General features: G+C 36.6%; 2 protein-coding genes and 1 long non-coding RNA gene across 5 annotated transcripts in view; 1 reads left to right on the forward strand and 2 right to left on the reverse strand.

Moving 5' to 3' along the window:
- The window catches only part of si:dkeyp-14d3.1, a 592,968-nt gene that overhangs the window by 543,888 nt on the left and 25,327 nt on the right, over positions 1-23,753 (forward strand). Inside the window, exons 7-8 of the mRNA XM_087265101.1 lie at positions 9,741-10,017; positions 18,886-19,077. Coding sequence (XP_087121227.1) covers positions 9,741-10,017; positions 18,886-19,077 — 469 coding nt within the window. The remainder of the gene's footprint in view (positions 1-9,740; positions 10,018-18,885; positions 19,078-23,753) is intronic.
- LOC141375881 (uncharacterized) overlaps positions 1-23,753 on the reverse strand; it is a 215,957-nt gene that overhangs the window by 153,477 nt on the left and 38,727 nt on the right. For 2 of the 3 annotated variants that reach the window (XR_015498249.1, XR_015498248.1), the window contains exon 3: positions 502-541. This is a non-coding gene — a long non-coding RNA (uncharacterized LOC141375881). Of the gene's footprint in view, positions 1-501; positions 542-12,993; positions 13,065-23,753 lie in introns of all 3 variants that reach the window. The other variant, XR_015498247.1, reaches the window with a different exon arrangement.
- Positions 1-23,753, reverse strand: part of LOC147842761 (uncharacterized) — a 159,261-nt gene that overhangs the window by 92,957 nt on the left and 42,551 nt on the right. The gene's annotated exons all lie outside the window — the stretch shown is intronic.

The following is a 23,753-nucleotide window of genomic DNA, read 5'->3' on the forward strand; positions in this document are numbered from 1 at the left end:
CCTATATAACTACCATTATTTTCTTTGTATTATCATGATTATTTCATGTATTGTGTTTTTTATTGTTGTTGTGTTGTTTGGTAATTATTGAAAAATGTAAAACTAATAAAACACTTGTTAAAAAAAAAATGCCAACTGGCCCAGGCGGGACTCGACCCAGCAACCTTCTTGCTGTGAACATCTCAAAATAGTTTTTAATCAATGTCCAAGATGTTAAATGTGCAAGAATTAAACACCAAATTACTTTAAGAATAAATAAACAATGACATTGTCAGTAGCTCATTTAGTACCAAAATATTCTATGTTAATATGTTCACTGTATGTCTAAGCACTTTTTAACTCATCCAAGAACATAATAGGATATGAAAAATATCTTTAACAAGCACTTAAATATATAACGTTTGGAACTAGATGCTTGCTTGATAAAATGTTACTCTTACAAATCAATTAATCTCAAAGGGTAAGTTTACCAAAATTTTTAATTTGTTATTAATTACTCACTGTCTTGTTGCTCTAATGCCCAGAGATCTTTCCGCACCATCTAAACACAAATTAGAAAAAAAGACATTTTAGGTGAAATCTGAATGCTCAGATTTCATAAAGTACTTTAAACTTTATATAACAGTTTCACTCTTCAGTGTCAGTATAGATCAGGGGTTCTCAAACTCTGTCCTGGAGGTCTGGTGTCCTGCATATTGTAACTCCAACTTTCCTCAACACACCTGCAAGAATGTTTATAAAAAGCCTAAGAATAGCTTGATTAGCTAGCCCAAGTGTGTCTAATTGGGTTGGAGCTAAAATCTGCAGGACACCGAATCACCAGGACCAAGATTGAGAACCCCTGGTATAGATGATACAGCTATACATGGTCACTGCTGTGATGTATACCCCAACACCCTCTGTTGCAAACAAACCACAAGGACATCCGAGGCATACCTCAGCAGCACGAAAAAGGGTAACACAAGAACGAGCGCCCTATACTGACACTAAGGAGAAACTATTGGATAAAGTAATTATTTTGTTGTATGTGCACACAAAAGTATTCTCGTAGCTTTATAATATTACAATTGAATGACAATGACAATTTAATGTTTTGATGCTTTATATTTTTTCTGGACTTTGAATAGACCTTTAGACCTGTTGACAACATAGACTCATTCTGAGATGTAGCCTTATACAAATTTCTGAAGATTGCAAACTGTAAAGCCAAAGCTACAAATGGCTGTTTTTCATTTTTAAAATGAACGCTACAGGGCGGTTTTCAGCGTTTTTCGCTTACCAACTGACTGCTTAGTTCCGTATGGACAGCTTTTCTGGTGTTACCAGTTTGTCCAGTAGCTCGCAACAATGGGGTTCAAGTCCGGCAAGGAATGATTCCAGAAAGCAGATCAAAAGACCAAAACAAAGTTAAAAAATAAAATAATTCAGTCCCTTTTCAGGACATTTCTTTCTGAATTGCTTTTCAAAATGGTTGGTTTTAGGAAAAGGGCAGGTCAATCGGTCCTTTTTAAAATGCTATTGGTTGAGTTTAGGGAAGAGGGAGGGTGAAGGATCGGTTGATTAGTCAGTCAGTAAATTAGTCAGTCGACAGCAGCCTCTGGTGGATTTACGTGAGAACAGCAATCGCGAACGGCACTCGCAAAAGAAATTTTACATCTAAAAAAGCATACACAGCTATTTCTGGTGTACTCACAAAAACAAAACTTGCAAAACAAATATATATAAATGTAGCTCCTGTGACATTTAGCTTTTTCCAGAATTGTATATAGGGGCACATAATCAGAATGAACCTGGGTCACCCTTTAAATATATTTCTTTAGATCTTGCTGTCTATAGAGGATGAGGGAGCTCTCAATTCATACTAAGAAAATAACATATATTACTACATTTTTACAGCTATGTAATGAACAAACTGTTGTACATTGTCAATTTACAAGCAGGGTGTCGTGGACCTCAATTCTGCCGCCCTATGCGCGGATATAACTGAGGACACGTGGGTGCTGATGGAGGTGACGCTGACGCTGCCCTCTCTATTCTATCGTCTATGCGCGAAAATATCTGAGGACGTGGGGGAGGTGTCGCGGACATAACTGAGGACGCAGGTGGTAAGGCAGATGTCGCAGACGCCGCCCTCTCTATACTGCCGCCCTAGGCGGCCGCCTAGGTCGCCTCTATGGACGCGCCGGCCCTGTTGACAAGCATTAGTTAAGTTAGATTTTTCAATGTATTGAGTAGAACGTTAAAGATTACTTCTAGATTTCTTCTAGCAAAATCTGTGGTCCTTGAACATTCATATAATATCAAAGTAATAATAATACATTTTAGGTCTTATGGCGAAGCAGTGGCACAGTAGGTAGTGCTGTCGCCTCACAGCAAGAGGGTCGCTGGGTCGCTGGTTCGAATCTTGGCGTTTCTGTGTGGAGTTTGCATGTTCTCCCTGCGTTCCTGTGGGTTTCCTCCGTGTGCTCTGGTTTCCCCCACAGTCCAAAGACATGTGATACAGGTGAATTGGGAAGGATAAATTGTCCGTAGTGTATGTGTTTGTGTATGTGTTTGTGTGGATGTTTCCCAGGGATGGGTTGTGGTTGGAAGGGCATCCGCTGCGTGAAAACGTGCTGGATTGGTTGGTGGTTCATTCCGCTGTGGCGACCCCAGATTAATAAAGGGACTAAGCCGACAAGAAAATTAATGAATATAGGTCTTACGAAGCACAACAAAGCTCATATATAATTCCTAAAACAAGCAGAATCTTAAAATGAATTGCCAATTAACTAACTTTAGGGCCTAAGAGCTAAAGGATTCTGCAAGGAAACAGGATCTTACATGATACCGGTTTTGAAAAAACATACATTTTATTATCAGCTGACTAAGTCATGTTCAAGGGCCCCTCAGGTTTCAGCCCCCTGTTTAAAGCTAATTTGCTTCTTGTTAGCAAGGTTGTTTCGAGATATCAGGACATGAAATTTGTTGAATTTTTTACCCAAATGGCAACATCTCGGCATGTTGCCTCTAAAATGCATGCTGTTAAATGAAGGACTTCATCGTCAGCACATCACGGCTAATTATCCTGCCTCCGCTAGCCACGCTCACCTAGCGCTCCAGAAAGTCAAGGGCCTCTGTCAGCAGTTTATGAACACGTGTTCGTCTGTCCAGACGCTCATTAGCCAGTGGAAGTTTTGGCTCGCACAGCAGCAGTCCGGTATACAGAGTGCATGCCAAAGTACATCCATCTTCTCTGAGATTAGCACAATGCGAACATGTTTAGCAAGGATGAACGAGCTTGTTAAAAAAAAAAAACAGCAATGTCACCTCACGTTTCAGTTATTTGACCTGGAGACGAGAGGAGAAAATGTCAGTTTTGGCTCCTCGAAATGTGTGTTTTGCATTCACCACTGATTTCCCTCTCCACACATTCTCATTTCTATTTATCGGGGCATAACAGGCATGACCTTGCTGATGTAACCGCATTACGGTTTGGTGCTAGCAGGCACTGATGATCCGTTTGTTTATGGCTATATGTGTGTGTATCTGAGAGAGAGAGAATCGCAGGCTATTCGGATTCTGCCAAACACACTGGCAGTTGGTCCGTGTAGCGTGCAAAAGGGAAACTGACCCTGAGAGAGCATTTTTGTGCATGTGCCAAGCCTGTAGCATATAGAGTGCCAGGCTGCCCGCACTTTACGCACTGATGTTAACAGTGTTCTCTCAACGGCAGGCAGACGTGATAAAGTCCGGCTGCTGAGAATGACTATTTCTGTCAGTATTAAGGAAAGGCTCTGTAAGAGTGAGATATGTGGAGCCCCCTTAAGGGACGTCTGTCTGCTCTCTGGAAAATATTGTTTATTGAATCATCTTTCGACCTCCTGTGTAGGTAAATAACCGAGCGCTGACACTGTGATCTCACCCACAACAACTGTAGGCTAAAATCATAAAATATCCATCCTATCCTCAGAGAACTTTGTTGGTTATGAGTCCATGGGTGGATTTTTACATTGTAATAATATCACACTTATTTATTTCTTTTCTTGGCTTGTTGTTTAACGGTTTGACCAATAAATGTCGACAGCCTGCAGTTTGAGAGTCCAAATATATTTTGGGGATATTTCATATTTGGTATATTAAACAGGTTTTGAATGGCACTGCCTTGAAGTATATAGTATTCATTTAAAACATAATGTGAATTTTGATAGAGCGATTGGACACAGAAGCCGGTTTGTGTGACGTCACACTTAACAAGCAGATATAAACTAAAGGATAACTAGTAAACTGATCCTGTACTATATTTAAATGGAGTAGACTTTTGTAGTAAAAGATGAACAAACAAAGTTATTAGATTTTTATTTTTTTTTTTTTGAAACTGAGACAAAGCCTAAAGGGAAATTTTTTGGGATGTTTTGAAGATGGCAAGGCAGTGGCGCAGTAGGTAGTGCTATCGCCTCACAGCAAGTGCATTAAGCCGACAAGAAAATGAATGAATGAATGAAGGTTTTGATGATAATTCATGAAAAAAGCTTGGTTGCTACCTTTTGTTTCTGCATAAGTAATACACATAGGGAACTGCATTTAAAAATACTTCATAACATTTATGTTAGCAATTATCTAAATTTATGCAGACTGATGGAAATTGCTCGTTCTGTTTAGATCACCCAGTGTCTTTGGTTCATACTTTTGCTTTTTTTTTTATAAATGTCAACATTCATAAACATTCTTTTATGAATGTCAACATTCAAATTTTTTTAATGACTTATTGTTGTATGTCAAAAACAAATGTAGTTTGACCCCCAAAGATATTATTTTATTTTGACTCAAACAATTTTTCTATGAAATTTATAACAAATCTTTTGATTTTATTTGGTAAATTTCATATTCATAAATGATAAATGTAGATTGAATAATTCTACAGTTGAAGTCAGAATTATTAGCTGCCCTTAGAGGTTTTTTTTTTTTTTCCCCCAAATGATGTTTAGCAGAGCAAGGACATTTTCACAGTATATATCTGAAAATGTTTTTCTTCTGGAGAAAGTCTTATTGTTTTATTTCGGCTAGAATGAAAGCAGTTTTATTTAAAAAAAAAAAAAAAAAAAAAAAGCACATTTTAAGGTCAAAATTATTAGCCCTTGTAAGCAATTTTTTTTGATAATCTACAAAACCACTGTTATACAATGACTTAACTAATTACCCTATCCTGCCTAGTTAACCTAATTAACCTATTTAAGCCTTTAAATGTCACTTTAAGCTGTATAGAAGTGTCTTGAAAAATATCTAATCAAATATTATTTACGGACATCATGGCAAAGAAAAATTTGTTATTAGAAATGAGTTATTAAAACTATTAAATTTAGAAACGTTTTGAAAAAAAGTATTCTCTCAATTAAACAGAAATTAGGGAAAAAAAATATTACGGGGGTGGGGGGGGGATAATTCTGACTTCAACTGTAAACCTTGTTTTAAGGTTTCTATTATGGGTTTTTATTTATATATATACTTGCTCAATTATATTAATAGCAAGAAATATCAAGATACAATGATAGTTTCTAAGGAGTTGATTGAACAGTATGTAAACTTGCTGTCAATTGCCTAGATTAAATAATCCCTTAGATATATTGTTTTTCTAAAGGTTTCTATGTTAAAGTAGTGTTTTAATTTATTATAATTATGTAAAAAAAAAAAAAAAGTCGTTTATTTTATGTTATTAGTAATGTTTGTATGATTTGGATATCATGTTTAAACTGCATATTTGCTTAATAATGTTAAATTTAAATAAATAAATAAATAAATAAAAATACAAATAAAGGATTACTAACATAAACTGCCCCCCTATAAATAGTATTTTGTTGTAATTGTTGTAAACTATTGGTTAAAAATATCTCATCTTTTCAGTTTTCAGTCAAACAAGCAATATGTCTGAATTTTCTTTTTTTACACATTTATACATTAATACGCAGGGCAAAAGAAAGAGCGCTCAATGCATTTAATCATCGACATTATAACTTGTAGTAGTCTTTGAGTGTCATAAAGAAAAGCGGCATAATGTGTTCCATATTTAATAATTATATGCACTGTATCAGTGTGGTGGGAGAGAGAGAAATAATTAATAAGGTGGAACAAAGCAATTGTTCTGCATCTGAGTGGAGGAGTTCTCCATGCTGTAATTGTTGAATGCGATTGCATTATGAAATGAGGCTCAATTACAGTGCTAGAAAAGCCAATCTGCCACATTAACACCATACAGACACTGTAATTTGACCTCGAGGACCTACACGCACACCTCACAAAGAGATGAAAATTAATTAAATGTAGTCACTTGTAAATGTTAAACATAAAAACGGAGATTTTCTTTCTGTGATTTTAGGTTTTTGCTGCACCACACAAAAGCCCATCTGAGGAACAATTTGACCTTTACTTCATTTTTTAAATATATTCCCATAGATGGTGTTTGTGGGCATAAATAAACATTAACAAAGTGAATAGGAGTTGGTTTTTATTGTACAACCTTTACCTTGATCCTGTGGCTTCTCACACCACATGACAGAGATGTCTTTAAAAAACTGCACTGTAGCTTGCTGTAAAAGTCTTATTATGCTGTGCTGATAAGCTTAATTAGCTTCCCTTGATTAGGTGCACCAGCTTAATGAAGCTTAATGGATAACTGTTATTTCTGTCAAAAAAAAAAAAAAAATTCTCAAAGGTTTTTTTAAATAAAATATTGGAGACACAAATCAAACACGTCAAATTAGATAAGTGAGATTTCTGTATGCCTCCCGTTGTGTTTTTACAGTCTAATGTAAATAAAACAAGCAAAATACACTTTTAACAATTACTTGAAATATTTTATATGTGTATGTTAATATGCAAAACATATATTTTTTTAAAGGTTGTTCTCTTAAAATGTTTGTTCTGCTGCAATGAGACAAAATCCACTACTTCCACTATTAAATATCTATAGATAAATATCCAATACCTCCGATAATTACATCTGTATTCTGAAGGGATTTGTTCATATTTATACATTTTGCCTGACAGAAAAAAAGAAAACATTATTTTAAACCTGACTTTAGATTTTTGTACTTTAAATTTATGCAAATTTGCATATATTTAATGAAATTGCCGATACTATTAACCCTCTTTTAAATTCTGGATTATTTGTGAACTGTAACTACTGTTTAATAAAATAATAAAATGAACTTAGTGGTGCACTAGTTAGTGCTGTCCCCTCAGAGCAAGAAGCCTCTGCTTAGTTGGTGTTTCTGTGTAGAGTTTACATGTTCTCCCTGCATTCGTGTGGGTTTCCTCTGGGTCCTCGGTTTCCCCCACAGTCCAAAGACATGCGTTACAGGTGAATTAAGTAGGCTAAATTGTCCGTAGTGTATGAGTGTGTGTGGATGTTTCCCAAAGATGGGTTGCGGCTGGAAGGGCATCTGCTGCGTAAAAACGTGCTGGATAAGTTGGTGGTTCATTCCGTTGTGTTGACCCCGGATTAATAAAGGGACTACGCCGACAAGAAAATGAATGAATAAATGAATTAATTAACTTTTCCTTGTCCAAATGGCATGAGACTTGGATCTACATACAATTTACTATTTCATAATAGCTTTGTAGTGCAACAGTCCGCCAGTAACTTACTGTAAATCAATTATAGCAAAGATACTGTATTTATATGTAAATATGGTACTATTTACAGTACCATCTTGCTGTATATGCATTTACAGTATTGTATATATTTACTGTAAAATATATAGTTATTTTCACAATGCAACTTTTAAATATTGTATTGCTGTCCTACAGGAAAAAACTGTTCATATTAGGTAAATATGGTATCATTTACAAAAACTGTTAACAGCTTAGTTGTAGTGCAGCAGTTTGCCAGTAACTTACTGTAAATTAATTAGAGCAAAAAAGGCATTTACATTTACAGCACAATGTTTCTTGCTGTACTTTATATGTATTTACACTATTGTAAAATATACAGTCATTTTTACAATACAGCTTTAGAATACCATAACACACTGCATAACTGTCCTACAGTAAAATACAGTTCATATTACAGTTAAATACAGTGTAAACTATAAAAGTTGTTAACAGTTTAGTTGTAGTGTAGCAATTTGCCAGTAACTTACTGTAAATCAGTTACAGCAAAGTAACTGTATTTACATTTGCAGCACCATTTATCTTGCTTTATATGTATTCACAGTGTTGTATATCTTTTTTGTACATTATACAGCCATTTTCACAATGCAACTTTAAATAGAGTAACATACTGCATAACTGTCCTACAGTGAAATACAGTACATATTACAGTTAAATAATGTGTAGTTTACAAAAATTGTTAATTGTACAAAAAAATGATGTCTTTATTAAAATTTCATGTAAAAAAATTTACACTCATGGTCTTTGGGGTCTCTGGCAAATAAACAATAAACATTATCTGAATCATAAACTAAATTTTTTCCCAATGGTGGGCAAAATATCACAGTAAATCATCCATGCTATCACAGTTAATGTTATTCAGAAATGTGGAAATTCAGTCTGGAACTGAATTCTGCATAAAAATGTTTTTATACAAGCAAAAATATAAATAATTTTAGTTTCAATAAAATTAATCTATATGCAGGGTTTAATGCTAATTTCAATATGCAGAGTTCAATGCTATTTTTTCTCACACCAAATTTTCACTGCCCCCACCAAAAAAGTTTATAACTATTTTTTGCCACATATTTTAAATAATGTGCCAAAAATAACCTCTGTAAATAGAATTTAAATATCTTAAAACTGTTAATAAATGTATAATGAGCTACATTTAAAGTGTTATGTAAACAAAAAGAGCAGTATGGAAAATTACTTAACAAAAGGTGGCTGATATGTCAAACTGATGGCAAATATGTAAAACATCACTTTTCATCATCAAAAAATTTTTTGGGGGTTTTGACTTCAACATTTTTATATTGTGTTGTACCCACATAAATGTATGTTTCCAACATGTTAGAAACAGATGCTTTCTTTTAGCCTCTATAATTTGATGTTACTGACATGTTGCCATCTCTTCACTGTACTGGTTGGAAAAAAATAACATGCTCACAATATCCAATCAGATAAAAGGAACCGAAAAGCAATACGATGTTAACAACATTATAGAGAAGGTAGCATTAAAAGGCTTAAAAGCATAAGCTGTTTCTCAACTCTAAAACTGTATTTGCACGCAACTGACAAGTAGTTGCAGGCTAATACTTTAGTAACAAAGCAGAACCGGGCCAGTACAGATCCTGTCTACTGTCCTGAGCAGTAACGGCCAACCCGGTTCCTGGAAAGCCACCTTCCTGCAGATTTCAGTTGCAACCCATATTAAACACACCTGCCTGTAATTATCCTATGGTGTTTAGGTCCTAATTAATTGGTTCAGGTGTGCTTGATATGGGTAGCAACTGAAATCTGCAGGAAGGTGGCTTTCCAGGAACAGGGTTGGCCACCCCTGGTCCTGAGCATCTCTCATGCTGGCCCTAGGCCACATCGGCCATCGTAATACTTATTGTTGAGCCCTGATGAAATCTGATGAAATCCTGCAAAAACTTCCCAAATGTGGAGTAAAAACATTGATGAATCAAGTAATTTTTTTAAAAAAATGTTGTTTTAAAATTATATTTTGTTGCCTGGGGTAAAATCTTTGACCCTTTTCACCTGTGTCTTGCTTAAAAAAAAAAGGTCTGTATTTTAAATCTAATAAATATTACACATTGTATTTCCAGGTCGGCACGTGACAGCGAAGATGAAGATGATGATGAAGAGCGCAGAGGAAAGACCTGTACTCTTCAGTATCAGAGGGCCATGGTGCGAGTGCTCACACACTTTGTAGCCGAATCCTCTGAAATGCGAGGTCAGGTGACACACATGCTGGGCAGTGATTGGCAGGTGGATATTACAGAGCTCGTCTGGGACTTCCTGAAAGTAGAGAATCCCAGAATTGCCAGACTGAGAGAGGGACGCATTTTGGAAGGCATAGACAGAGGAATGACCAGCATTCAGGTTTGTCTGGATTTTTGAGAACTTTTATCTGCTAATGTACTGTATATAAACTGAATATGTAATAGAGGCAGTCAGTCTCTTAAATGGAAACATTTCACCCAAAAATATAAATTTCCACATAATATTCTCAAACTCAAAAAGTTTTACAGTTTTTTGAATAACTTTCTTGTCTTGAACAAAACACAAAATATTCTGCAGAATGTTGTGGAAAAAGCAGCCGTTGATATTTAGAGTAGCAGCAAAACATGCTATGAGAGTCATTCGCAATATTTTCGAAAACATCGTCAGTAGCTATATCTCCCTTGGTGTTCCACAGAAGAATGAAACTCAAACATTTGGAACAAGTGGAGTATGTGTAAATGATGACATAATTTCCATTTTTTGGGTGAACTATTCCTTTAAATAACATCTAAGTATCTGATCATTTCATATACATTAAAATGTGTAAATGAGCAGTTTTCTGTGTTTTGTGATGCATGTGTTTTTCCCCCCATTTGGTTTTGAATTTCATTATGGAACCAACAACTATTCTTCCAAAAACTTTTAACCTTGAAAAGTTGGAAAAAGAGACTTTTATTAACATTTTAATAGTTTAAAGTAAGTATATCGTCTGGGTTGGTGTTCCTACCTCAAGTCTTTTTGAATATGATGCCACAAGCTTGGCACATCTGTCTTTGGGATTTTTTGTTCAACCCCTTTGCAGTACCTCTCAAGCTCTATCAAGTTGAATGGGAAGTGATGGTGTACAGCCATTTTCAGATCTCTACAGACATGTTTAATGGGATTTAAATTTGGGCTCTGGCTGGGCCACTCAAGAACATTTACAGAGTTGTTGTGAAGCCACTCTATTGATATTTTGGCGTTGTGCTTTAAGTCATTGTACTGTTGCAAGATGAACCGTCACCTCAGTCTGAGGTTAAGAGCACTCTGAAGCAGGTTTTCAGGATGTTTCTGTACATTGCTGCATTCATCTTTTCCTCTATCCTGACTAGTCTTCCAGTTCCCGGTGCTGAAATACATTCCCACAGCATGATGCTGCCAGCACCATGCTTCACTGTAAGGATGGTATTAGCCTGGTGATGAGCGGTGCCTGGTTTTCTCCAAAAGTAACGCCTGGCATTCACTCTAAATCAGTGGTTCTCTAACTTTTTTCATCAAGTACCACCTCAGAAAAAAATTGTCTCTCCAAGTACCACCAAAATGAGCAGTGTTGAAATACAATTGCGTAGTAGGCCCAGTAAAGCAGCTACACCTCTGCACAGTTAAAAAAAAAAGTGGCAGATTACATCAGAAATATAGGCTATATGTCATATATGTCATATTATATACATCATTTTTGATACATTTTTAAATGTGTGTAGCATGTACATGACATATTTCACTCCTCTGCGTACCACTAGAAGGAAGCCTACGTACCACAGTTTGAGAACTACTGATCTAAATAGTTCAATTTAGCCTCATCAGACCGGAGAATTTTGTTTCTTATGGTCTGAGTCCTTCAGATGCCTTTCGGCAAATTCCAGGCGGGGAGTGTCTTCCATCTGGCCACTCTACCATTCAAGCCTGATTGGTGGATTGCTGCACAGATGGTTGTCCTTCTGTAAGGTTCTTGTAACGGGGAGACTGACACGGAGGGATCCATTTTGCAGTATTTATTAAGTCACACTTAAACATCAACACCTCGCACGGTTGTGCGAACATACAACATACAACTCAACGATGATTAGCAGATAACAGAGGCAGAGTGATTACCAGGCTTGAGTCAAGGGCAGGCAGCGTGGTTCAGAGTCCGTAATACAGGCTTTAGTCAGGGGCAGGCAGCGAGAATCAGAGTCCGTGTAATCAGGCTTTAGGTCAAGGGCAGGCAGAAGACAGAGCAGAGTCGAGGAACGGGCTGAAGTGGTAAACGGGAGATCAGGCAGGATAGAACGCTCAGAAATGCTGGCCGGGGCTAAACAAGACTTCGCAATGAAGTGTGTGTGTGAGCTGCTTATATGTGGTACGTGGGTCATTAATGAGATGGAGAACAGGTGTGCTGGGATCTGAGTGAGAAGGATGACGTAATGGTTAGAAGTCCGGAGATGGTGACCTCTGCTGGTCAGCGAGGGGAATGACTGGGACCGAGTCGGTGACAGTTCTCCTCTCTCCACAGAAGAACGCTGGAGCTCAGACAGAGTGACCATCGGGTTATTGATCACCTCTGACTAAGGCCCTTTTACTCAGACGACCAGCCAGCTTTAGGAAGACTTCTGGTGGTTTCAAACATTTTCCACCTATGCATGATGCCGGCCACTGTGCTCAATGGAACTTTTAGAGCAGCAGAAATGTTTCTGTAATCTTCCCCAGCCTTGTGCCTCGAGACACTACTGTCTCAGAGGTCTACAGACAATTGCTTTGTCTTCATGCTTGGTTTGTGCTTTCACATGCACTGTCAGCCATGTGACCTTATATAGACAGGTGTGTGCCTTTTCAAATCATGTCCAATCAACTGAATTTACCACAGGTGAACTCCAATTAAGCTGCTGAAACATCTCAAAAATTATCAGTGGAAACAGAATGTACCTGAGCTCCATTTAGAGCTTTACGATAAAGGCTGTGAATACTTATGTACATGTTATTTTATATTTTTTGAATTTGCAACAATTTAAATAAATCTTTTTTTTCACATAGTTATTAAGGTGTATTGTGTGTAGAATTTTTAGGGAATAAATTAATTTAAAAAAGTGAAGTGCAATGAATACTTTCTGGATGCACTTTATCATGTACATCGAAATATGTTTTCACACTGACATCAACTAAAACTGTTGAACTGCTTAACCTGAATGGAAACATAACAGGGCAATAGAATAGAATAGAATAGAATAGAATAGAATAGAATAGAATAGAATAGAATAGAATAGAATAGAATAGAATAGAATAGAATAGAATAGAATAGAATAAAATAGAATAGAATAGAATAAAAAATAATAGTCTTACATTCCGGCATACAGATATTGTCTCTGCTGTGAGCTCTGCGATTGAACCAGGATGATAGCTTTAGATGATGGCTGCAGAACAAACACAGAACTTATGTACATGTGACTTTTCAAGTTTTTTATTTTTACTAAATTTGCAACAATATAAAAATCACATTGTCACTATGGGGTATTGTGTTTAGAATTTTTGAGGAAATAAATGATTTCAATCCATTTTGGAATAAGGCTGTAACATTAAAGAAATTTAGAAAAAGTGAAGCGATATGAATACTTTCCAGCCGCACTGTATTTCTCTATATATCATTGATTATGCATTATTGTGTTTCAAACTACTAAAATGTCAATAAAAGCCACTTTGCTAAACTGTAGAGTTGTATTTTCAACATCAAAAGTTAACAGAGCAAAGATCAAGTTTCCACAATGAAATTCACAACCTTAAATGGAAAATCCAAAAATACGTAAACTTTTAATTAACAGATTTATTTTTTACAGAGTAGCAAAACAATAAAAGTTTTACTTTTTAAAACTATGCATCAACTAATAATGCTAAAATAATAAATATACATAAATACTAGTTTATTGATACACAGAAACAGCAGTTTGGCATTTGACAAGTCAGATTGATGTTTAAAAAATATGACAAGAATAATAATTGATGTTAAAACCTGACAAAAAGCTATGACATTTTATATAGACATACAAATAACAATTTAAAAATGCTTTCAGTCAGATTTGTATTTTTATAGATTTATACATTTTTTTTTATTTACAAATAATATACAGCATTAAATATTTGTTATTGCATAGCAAGTAGTTCATTTACACTTTTCAGGTAAAAAGCAGAATAAAACAGTTTTAGCTTAATTATTTAGCTTAACTCATTTAGCTGGACAGTGTTGTGCATATAATGACATTTCCTGGGGAGGCATAGGTTTTACTATTTCTCACTTGTGGACTTTCTATCAACACTATGATGTTGAGTATGTCGGCATCTAAACTGTAGTCACTCATGTTACAACAGCTAAAAGCTGTCTTTTCTGGATGCAACAACACGAACATTCCAAATCCATTTATCCTTCATGTTAGTTGCAAGAGTGCTCAGAGTAAGCCATAAAAAACAAGCCATCAGTTTACTGTCAGAGATCCAGAAGTAAATCATTGAGTAATACAGGTACTCCTGTCTTTAGTCACAATGTAGACAGTGTAAATGAAACAACCATTGAATTGTTTTCAATTAATTGAGAGTTTAGCACTTTATAATAAACACGAACACTGGAATGATTATGCATTATATTTCTGTATCTTTACAAATTATTTTTAAATATAATAGTTATCTAATCACATATCTAATTTAACCCATTAACTTTCAACCCACATTTGGAATTTACACTGAAATTTATTGAAGATATGAGCATAATATACACACTTTGTCAAGATAAGTGAAGCTTGTTGTTGTTTTGCTTTATGTGGCAAGGTGATACTAAACATTTACCAAGACCCACCACAAGCACAGCAGATCATACACTAATGTACGGATGAGATTATACAAATACACAAAGCACCAAATCCATTATAAATCACCATAAGAATGTGTAGAATTGACAGACAAGCTCACAGTTGTAAGATGTAAGTTGTGCAGCACATCTCAAGCGCATTAAGCAGCTCTGACAGCAAGCCTCGCTGGTTATAATTTAGTTTGAAGCTCATATTAATGGAAAGCTTGTCCTGCATTCATTATTTTTTCACTAGTGTTCACATCATCAATGTATTGATATGAGTGATAGTGTCATATCTTGAAGGGAACTCACAGTTTGAAATAATTTTCCACACAGAGAGTTTCACACATACAGTAGTGTACTCATTAAGTACATGTGCAAACCAAACCAAGAGACATGTAGCAAATATGTCCAGTGCAAATAAGTAAGGCTTCACAATTAATCAAAGGTGATTTTTATGTGCATTTTGTCTGTTAAGCTAGTTAAGGTCTGTTAAGGTTAAATTAGTAAAAAATCTCCAGCAGCTGTTTTCAGATAGAAAAAAAGTACTACAGAAATCCATAGCTCTCTGACAGGTCTCTTTTGGGGGAGAGTTAACGCTGATCACACCATGCTTCCCTGACAAGATGTGCATGATAATCACATTTTTTTTTTTTAATTTAATCATACAGCCTTACAAATATGTGTAGTCCCACTTTTACTCTAGAAGCTACTCTTCATATATTTGCTCTAAGAGAGAACACCTGGTTTTAGACTACAAAAAAACAAATAAAAAATTCCTTAATATGGTGTAGGACTCCTTTACCAGCCAATACAGCATCGATTTGTTTTGGTAATGACAGATACAAGTTCTGCCCAGTGGCCAAAGGAATTCTGAGCCACTCTTCTGGCAGAAAACTAGCCAGGTCACTATGTGATGCTGGTGGAAGAAAACGTTTCCTGACTCTGTCCGTTTCCTGACTCTGTCCTTCAAAATACCCCAAATTATCTTGATAATATTTAGCTCTGGTGACAATGCAGGCCATGGGAGATATTCAGCTTCACTTTCATGCTCATCAAACCACTTTGTTACCAGTCTTTCTTTGTATAGTGGTGCATTATTATCTTGATAAACGGCACTGTCTTCAGGATATAATGTTTGAACCATTGGGTGCGCATTGTCCTCCATAATGGTTCGGTAGTCCTAGGCCATCTAGCACAGGTATTTGAACTAGAATATACCATGATATTGCAGCCCAAACCATCACTGATCATTGACCACTGTCCATGCTTCACTTTGGGCATGCAACAGTATGGATGGTACACTTCTTTAGGGTTTCTCCACACCATAACTCTCTCAGTGGAAAATAATATGGATTCATCAGAGAACAATACATGTTTCACATTGACCACAGCCCAAGATTTTTGAAACCAATGTTCAACATTGACATGGGTGACCATGTATATTGACCCTGTGGAGCTCATGACAAACAGTTTTGGTGAAAATAGGAGAGCTGAAGTGCACATTTAATTTAACAGATGTTGATGCAAGATGTGCACCAACAACTTGTCCTCTTTTGAACTATGATTTGCATAATGGTGCGTGCATTGGAATATTTTAAGCAAAACTGCTATTACTCTGCTAATTGATCCTTCACACTCTGCCACAGGTGAAATGTGAAATCAATGCAGATTGGCCACCAGGCTGGTTAAATTTAGCCATGAAACCTCCAACACTAAATTGGCTGGTGTTTCAATCCAACCCACACAGCTCAAAAAACTGAAGGGAACACTAAAATAATATCCTAGATCTGAGTGAATGAATTATTCTTATTAAATACTTTGTTCTTTACATAGTTGAATGTGGTGACAACAAAATATCAAGTTTATTAACCCATGGAGGTCTGGCTTTAGAGTCACACTCAAAATTGAAGTGGAAAAACACACTACAGGCTGATCATACTTTAATGTAATGTCTTTAAAACAAGTCAAAACGAGGCTCAGTAGTGTGTGTGGCCACGTGCCTGTATGATCTCCCTACAATGCCTGGGCATGCTTCCAATGAGGTGGCCTCCTCCTCAACTGAGATGGTCCTCTGAGAGATCTCCTCCCAGACCTGTATTAAAACATCCGCTAACTCCTGGACTGTCTGTGGTGCAATGTAGTGTTGGTAAATAGAGCGAGACATGACATCCCAGATGTGCGCGAAAAGAGTGAGCCAGTCCATAGCATCATTCCCTTCATCTTGCAGGAACTGCTGACACACTTCTGCCACATTAGGTGAAGCAGTGTCTTGCGTTATGAGGAACCCAGGGCCAACCCCACTGGCATATGGTCTCATAAGGGGTCAGAGAATCTCATCTTGATACCTAATGGCAGTCAGGCTACCTTTGGCGAGCAAATAGAGGGCTATGCCACCCCACACTATTACTGACCCACTGCCAAACTGGAAAATGGAAGATGCTGGAAGATGTTGCAGGCAGCAGAATGTTGTCACATGTGCTCAGCGAGAACCTGCTTTCATCTGTAAAGAGAAAAGGGTACCAGAGGCGAATTTGCTTTTCTGGCAAATGGCTAACATCCTGTATGGTGTTAGACTGTAAGCACAACCCACACCTGTGGGCGTTGGGCCCTCATACAACCCTCATGAAGTCTGCTTCTGACCGTTTGAGCAGACACATGTCCATTTGTGGCCTGCTGGAGGTCATTTAGGAGGGCTCTGGTAGTGCTCCTCTTGTTCTTCCTTGCACAAAAGCGAAGGTAGCAGTCCTGCTGCTGGGTTTTTGTCCCCTTACGGCCTCCTCCATGTTTACTGAAGTACTGGCCTGTCTCCTGGTAGTACCCCCATGCTCTGGAAACTACGCTGACAGACACAGCAAACCTTTTTGCCACAGCTTGCTTTGATGTGCCATACTGGATGAGCTGCACTAACTGAATCTACAGATTCAGTCTCATGCTACCTGTATATAGTAAAGGCACCACCAGCATTTAAAAGTAACCAAAACATTAGCCAGAAAGCATAGGAACTGAGAAGTGGTCTGTGGTCCCCACCTGCAGATCTTTTACTTTATTAGCAGTGCCATGCTAATTGCCTATAATCTCCACCTATTCCATTTGCACAACAGCATTCAATTATTTTCTTTTCGGCTTAGTCCCTTTTATTAATCCGGGGTCGCCACAGCAGAATAACCGCCAACTTATCCAGCATTGTTTTACGCAGCGGATACTCTTCTAGCTGCAACCCATCTCTGGGAAACATCCACACACACTCATCCACTACGGACAATTTAGCCTACCCAATACAACTGTACCGCATGTCTTTGAACTGTGGGGGAAACAGGAGCACTCGGAGGAAACCTACACGAACGCAGGGAAACCATGCAAACTTCACACAGAATAGCCAACTGACCCAGCCGAGGCTCGAACCAGCGACCTTCTTGCTGTGAGGCGACAGCACTACCTACTGCGCCACAGCATCGCCGCACAACAGCATGTGAAATTGATTGTCAATCAGTGTTGCTTCCTAAGAAGGAAGTTTGATTGACTTGGAGTTACATTGACATTTTTGAGCAGTGTATGATGAATAAAAAAATCTGCAACCTCTTCCTAAAATTTCTGGATTTTTCCTTTGAAAATCCTTACATAATACTAAATATGGCCACATTCGTACAATAATAATAATAAAAAAGTAATTCAAAAATAATTGTGAATATAACTAGGATGTGTAAACTTTATGCATTTAAGATGTTATGCAGATGTCAAAATAAAAGTAAATACTATTATTAAAACATTAATTATTGTTTAAAAGTGCTTTTTTTTTCAAATCATGTAAAACCAGTCTAATAACCGGCAGATTCTAAAAACTTGCTACATTTAACTTTTCTTTTCTTAGTCATTGGCTCACACTGTATATTATTGTATTGTCATCGCTGTACCAATATTGCAAGTGCCAGTTTTTTTTTTTTTTTGGTAATGCTGAACACAGCTAATATTACTGTAAGTTGTTACCTTTTCTGCAGACCTTTTTTTTTTTTTAATTCTCCATGAAAGTGGGCTGATATTGCCAGAAACATGTGTCTGCGGAGGTGTTAGTCATCTGGATTTATTTTGTTTTTACTGTCTGCTTTGAGACCAGATACCTAATATGTGCTCGTCTGCAGTGAAAGTGTGGGCAGGCAGGAGACTGTCTGTAACACCTTTTTATTGCATCAATCACTAGATGGGTTTACAGCTCAGTGTTTTTTATATTTCAGTCTGTAATTGCAGGTCGTCCCTGTGGGCAGAGCTGTATCCAACAAGCCAGATTGCTTATGATGTTTGTATTTAATAATGCATCTTTTTTCTGTGTGTGTGTGTGTGTGTGTGTGTGTGTGTGTGTGTGTGTGTGTGTGTGTGTGTGTGTGTTTGCTCTACTTCAGGTTCTGTCCCCGCTGTCAGACTCCATCCTGGCGGAGAAGACAGTGGGGGTTGTGGATGATCGAGTGACCATCACTGAACTGGGCCTGCAGTTGGTCAGTGGTCTCACACTCAACCTTCAGCTCAGTACAGGAAGCAACCGAGCCATCAGTGCCACAGCAACCACACAGGAAGTGCTCAGCAATCCTAAACAGGTACTTTCAGAGTTCATGAGAGGACATTTTCCAATACACTGATAACTCGCAAATATTAGCGTAATGAAATAATTTGTGGTCTTGGTTTACATGGAAACAAATAACCCGGCAATGCAAGTAAACTGAATATACAAGACCTCAGAAAGAAATCTGTTTGTTTCCCGGTAGTGAATTCACTTAATAATTAGCATATCTAACTATGAGTATTGGAAGTTGTGGTCTATTCTTTGTACCTCGCCTAAATTATCTAAGATGATTTGGCAGATCCTGGATCTTTTAATTGTGATAACTGATTTCTGGCTATTTTAGTTCTTTAAACAAGTTCAGATTGAAGCCAGATTAAAATATCTGAATGAATGATCTGATATTACTGCATGTGCTCATGTTTGTTGTGAAGGACAGATCTTTCCATCCTCATCATCATCATCATGATCATCAATGTCTGATCACCAATTGCCTAATTGCTTAAGCTTCATGACATCATTTGATCAGCCGTGTGAGCAAAACTACATAAAATACATGGTAAATTAAATGGTTTGCTAAAGGGTTCATATAATGCAGAACCTTTTGGAAGCCGTTTTATACAGAAATGTGTGTCAGAATAGTGTGTCAGAATACACAGCCATATCAAAGTGGTATAAACACATCAAGTCACTTTTAAATGTATATTCTAACATTAAATCAGGATACAAATCCCAGCAATTTTGAGGCCCACCACACCGTGACTTAGTATTGCGGTTATCCCCACACATTGATATTGATTGCTAGGCGGTATTATCATGTCTCAATAATAACAAGTATCATGTACAAAGAACAGGATTTGCAAAAAAAAAAAAAAAAAAAAACATTTAAAGGGCCATGAAAGGCCCCTCTTTTGGTTCAAGTCTCATAATGGGGGTGTAGCACTGTGAGCAGAGGGAGGAGTGGGCCTAATAATTTTTTATATACGAATAATCATGTAAACACTATAAATGAGGAGGACTTCCTGAATGCTCGGGTCTGAATGCAGATACAGTGGATAGCAGTGCAGCAGGTCTCTTTCCTTGTCTATTCCAACCATTACCCTGCCGGAGGTTTTTAAACATAGGAGAACAGCAGCACGGATATAGGTGATGTGTCTGAATAGTAACGAACAAAACTGATAATACACATAGTCCGCCATTCTCTAATTTTCGTACAGCTGTCCCGACAAAAATGCTTGCTGCAAACCAACAGCTTTGCTGTATCACTCCTGAAAGCATGCAACAAACTCTGTGGATCAAAGAAACACATACAACCTTTTTTAACCAGCTAAATACTGCCGTGCGCGGACACAGTCTCACGCAGTCATTGGGTATCACAGCTTGGCAGGTCTGCCTTGCCTTTGGAAAGCACGTGCTCTCATGACTAATTAAAAAGTAGGGACTTCTCATGGTGTAAGGTAACTACGTTATTAATCATAAGAAACTGACACATCTTCAAACCACTAGCATTTTTGCACTACGTCACCAATTTTGATCCTTCCCCAAAAATTATTTAAAACTCGGACGATGAAATTAACTGACAAAAGCTCAAAATTATCCAGTTTTCCCCACAATTGAAGCTGACAGGTGCTAACATTGTCAACACACACAAATCTGTTAAAATCTCAAAAAAAAAAACTACTATACTTAAGGGTTTCTTGAACATTTAAAGTATCTGTGATATCCATCTGCACCTCAAGAAATAAGCACTACACTTTAACAAAAGACTGAAAAATCGTTATGGTTTACATAATAACTGAAATCACCAGAGCTGCATATAATGTGAGTACAACTATAAATGAGGAAGCTTCCATCATGCAACAAAAGTCATGGTTTAAGGATTTCCAGTGAAATTTAAATAATATTTTAAGACATTACTATAAGTATGTTAGTCTTCAAGGATATAAATAAGCTATTTTGAAACAAAAATGACAAAATTCATGTTTACAACATATAAAACCAAAACAAACATGTAAAGCTTGTAGTTTGTTATTTACGCCTAAATGGATCAACAGTTTTTTTTTTCACCTCATACTTCCGTTTCTCAAATCTATCATGCCCCTGTCCCCTTAAAGACGCTTCTCATTTGCTTTTTTTTTAATGCTCAACTACTCTCACTCACAGAGATGTGATAAAAACAAAATGCTATTGGCTGTTTTTAAAGGGGAGGAGCTATTTAATGCCCCACCCTCTTTTAATTTTTCATTTGAGATTACGTCAAACATTGAATAAAAAATGCTCATTTCAAAACACTTGACTGGACCTTTAAAACGTGTTTACATAGCATGAAATATGCTACTAGCACGACCAAGTATAATACACATAAAGAGCACATGAGCTCTCTCATGATCCCTTTACTGACACAGAGTAATTGCCGAATAAAGTCATTATTCTCCTTTTATGTGCATACAAAAGTATTCTCGTAGATTGATAATATTTTAGTTGAACCACTGAATAGAACCTTGCTGTCCATGGAGGATGAGGGAGTCCTCAGATTTCATTTAAAATATCTTAATTCATGTTCTGAAGGGTATTGCAGGACTCGGGGGATTGTAATGTTACAACATCAGCATTGAGTGACTGCATTTAGTGTGTATCACCATTACCTGTAGCTTTCGGTTTCTCTAGAGTCTGAATGTTTTAACATTTGAATTTCATACAAAGAAAAGTATGATGTATTCCTACAAAATGTATTCCTGTCAGACTCTGTTACATTCTGTCAGAAAACAGAAAACGACTCTAAACCAGGAATGGGCAAACTCAGTCGAGGGCTGGTGTACTGCAGAGTTTAGCTCCAACTCCAAATCAAACTTGTCTCTATAGCTGTCTAGTGATCTTTTAAGACCTGCGCTACAAGATATCTGCTAGTGATAGAGCCTAGTAGCCAGGACTCTCCTGTATGTATACAGATTTGACATAATGGAGCAAATATGAATGACAGCAAGCCCACAATTCCTACAAAAACATAGAAAACATTATTACAAGCCTACCATTGTGAATCAAGCTAAGGTAAGCCTGTGAATAACACTCAGAAATTCCCTTTGAATGATTTTTAAATGTAAAAAATTCTGAATTGCAGCTTTAATCTGTTGTATTTGTTATATGTCTAAAAAAACATTAAAAACTGAAGAAATACATCATACTTTGTATAATTGTTTGGGTCATAAGCATATTTTGTGGTAAGATACATTAATTCCTATCTTACTGCAAATCAATTGCTCTGTCTAAATGACTTAAATCTGCAGTGAGAATGTATTCCTATCATATATCACACATGCATACTTCAATAAACTGACAAGATAATGCATTTACATGCTGGCAAAATCAATGTAAATGGCAAAAATCTAGCGGTGATGATCAGTTTATGCTTAAGCAATTGATACTTACTCTGATTAAGGGAAACTGGTTGACACATTTACATGCATTGTTGGCTTATTAAGCATAATTGGTTTAAAAAAGTGTGTTGTTAGTTGAATCAGATCCAGTGTGTGCTGTTTACTCCCACACATGCTAATAATAATAGTAATAATCTTATAAAATGCCAAGAAAGCAGAGAAAAAGTTAGTGACTTTGAGTATCTTTGAAGAAGAATCTGTAGGGGTTTTATATGCAGTGCTGTGGTGTTGTTGTTCTAAACACTGTTTTTCACCCCCGAGTAACTTCACACCTGTAATTCAGAAGATTAGCATTTTGCCCTGAGTTCTAAAACACTGTGTTTGCATTGTTAAAACAATGTGAATCTATAAAATGTCACAGTGTGGTACTATGGCTAGATGCTTAGCAACCAATAGCCAATAATGTGCCTCATATATTTATGTTCTTAGGACAGTCACAGAAACTCCACGCTTTATATAAACAATCCTTTCAGTAACTGTCAGATGGTGACAGAATATGTGTCAACTGGAGTGAAGAAGAGACCGTTTCTTTCTTTTTAGTCCATTCATGAAGAAAATAAACTTGTCAAATGCACGTTGATGCCTATATCCTTTACGTACAAGGGGCATGTTCTGCATCCGTCAAATAAATGACACTGACAGCACAAATACGCAAATGAAGTGTACATGCGAGAGTTTAGGGTTGTATAGTGTGCATTGTCAGCATAGGAATAGGCAAGATTAACTGTTGACTCTGAATTTGGTTTACTTTTAAGGATTAAAAGTGTGAAAAACCTATTAATGCCTTAACATAACATAAGGCATCCATCTCCATCGCTGCAGAGTAACTATCTTAAGGAAATACTTGGTTTAAGTCTAACTTAACCAATTAGAAACTTTTAATTTCCCCTTTTATAAAAACTGTAATAATCTGGAGCAATGCAAAATTGGCCCTGGCTTTCATCAGACAGTATATCTGGGGCAAAAAAAAAAAAAAAAACATGCTAACCTTCTGTAATTGATTGACTCAAGACCAAATGGGAAATTAGAAGCATCAATTTTTAAGATATTTTAGGGATTTCTGCTTAGCTAAAGTAAAAAAAATAAAAAATAAAAAAAAAAATCATTTTAAAGATAATCCTATTTATTTACTGAGTACTCATTTAGGAGGTATTGCAATTCTGTTTTTTTTTTTTTTTTTAGTTTATGGTATTTGATTAATTTTGTATACTTGTATACCTACTTTATGCTCAAATATAAAATAAATACTTAAAAATTAGATAATAATATGAATTAGCAA

The sequence above is a fragment of the Danio rerio genome, chromosome 8, assembly GCF_052040795.2.
Source record: "Danio rerio strain M-AB ecotype USA chromosome 8, GRCz13ab, whole genome shotgun sequence".
In the NCBI taxonomy this organism is placed as follows: domain Eukaryota; kingdom Metazoa; phylum Chordata; class Actinopteri; order Cypriniformes; family Danionidae; genus Danio; species Danio rerio.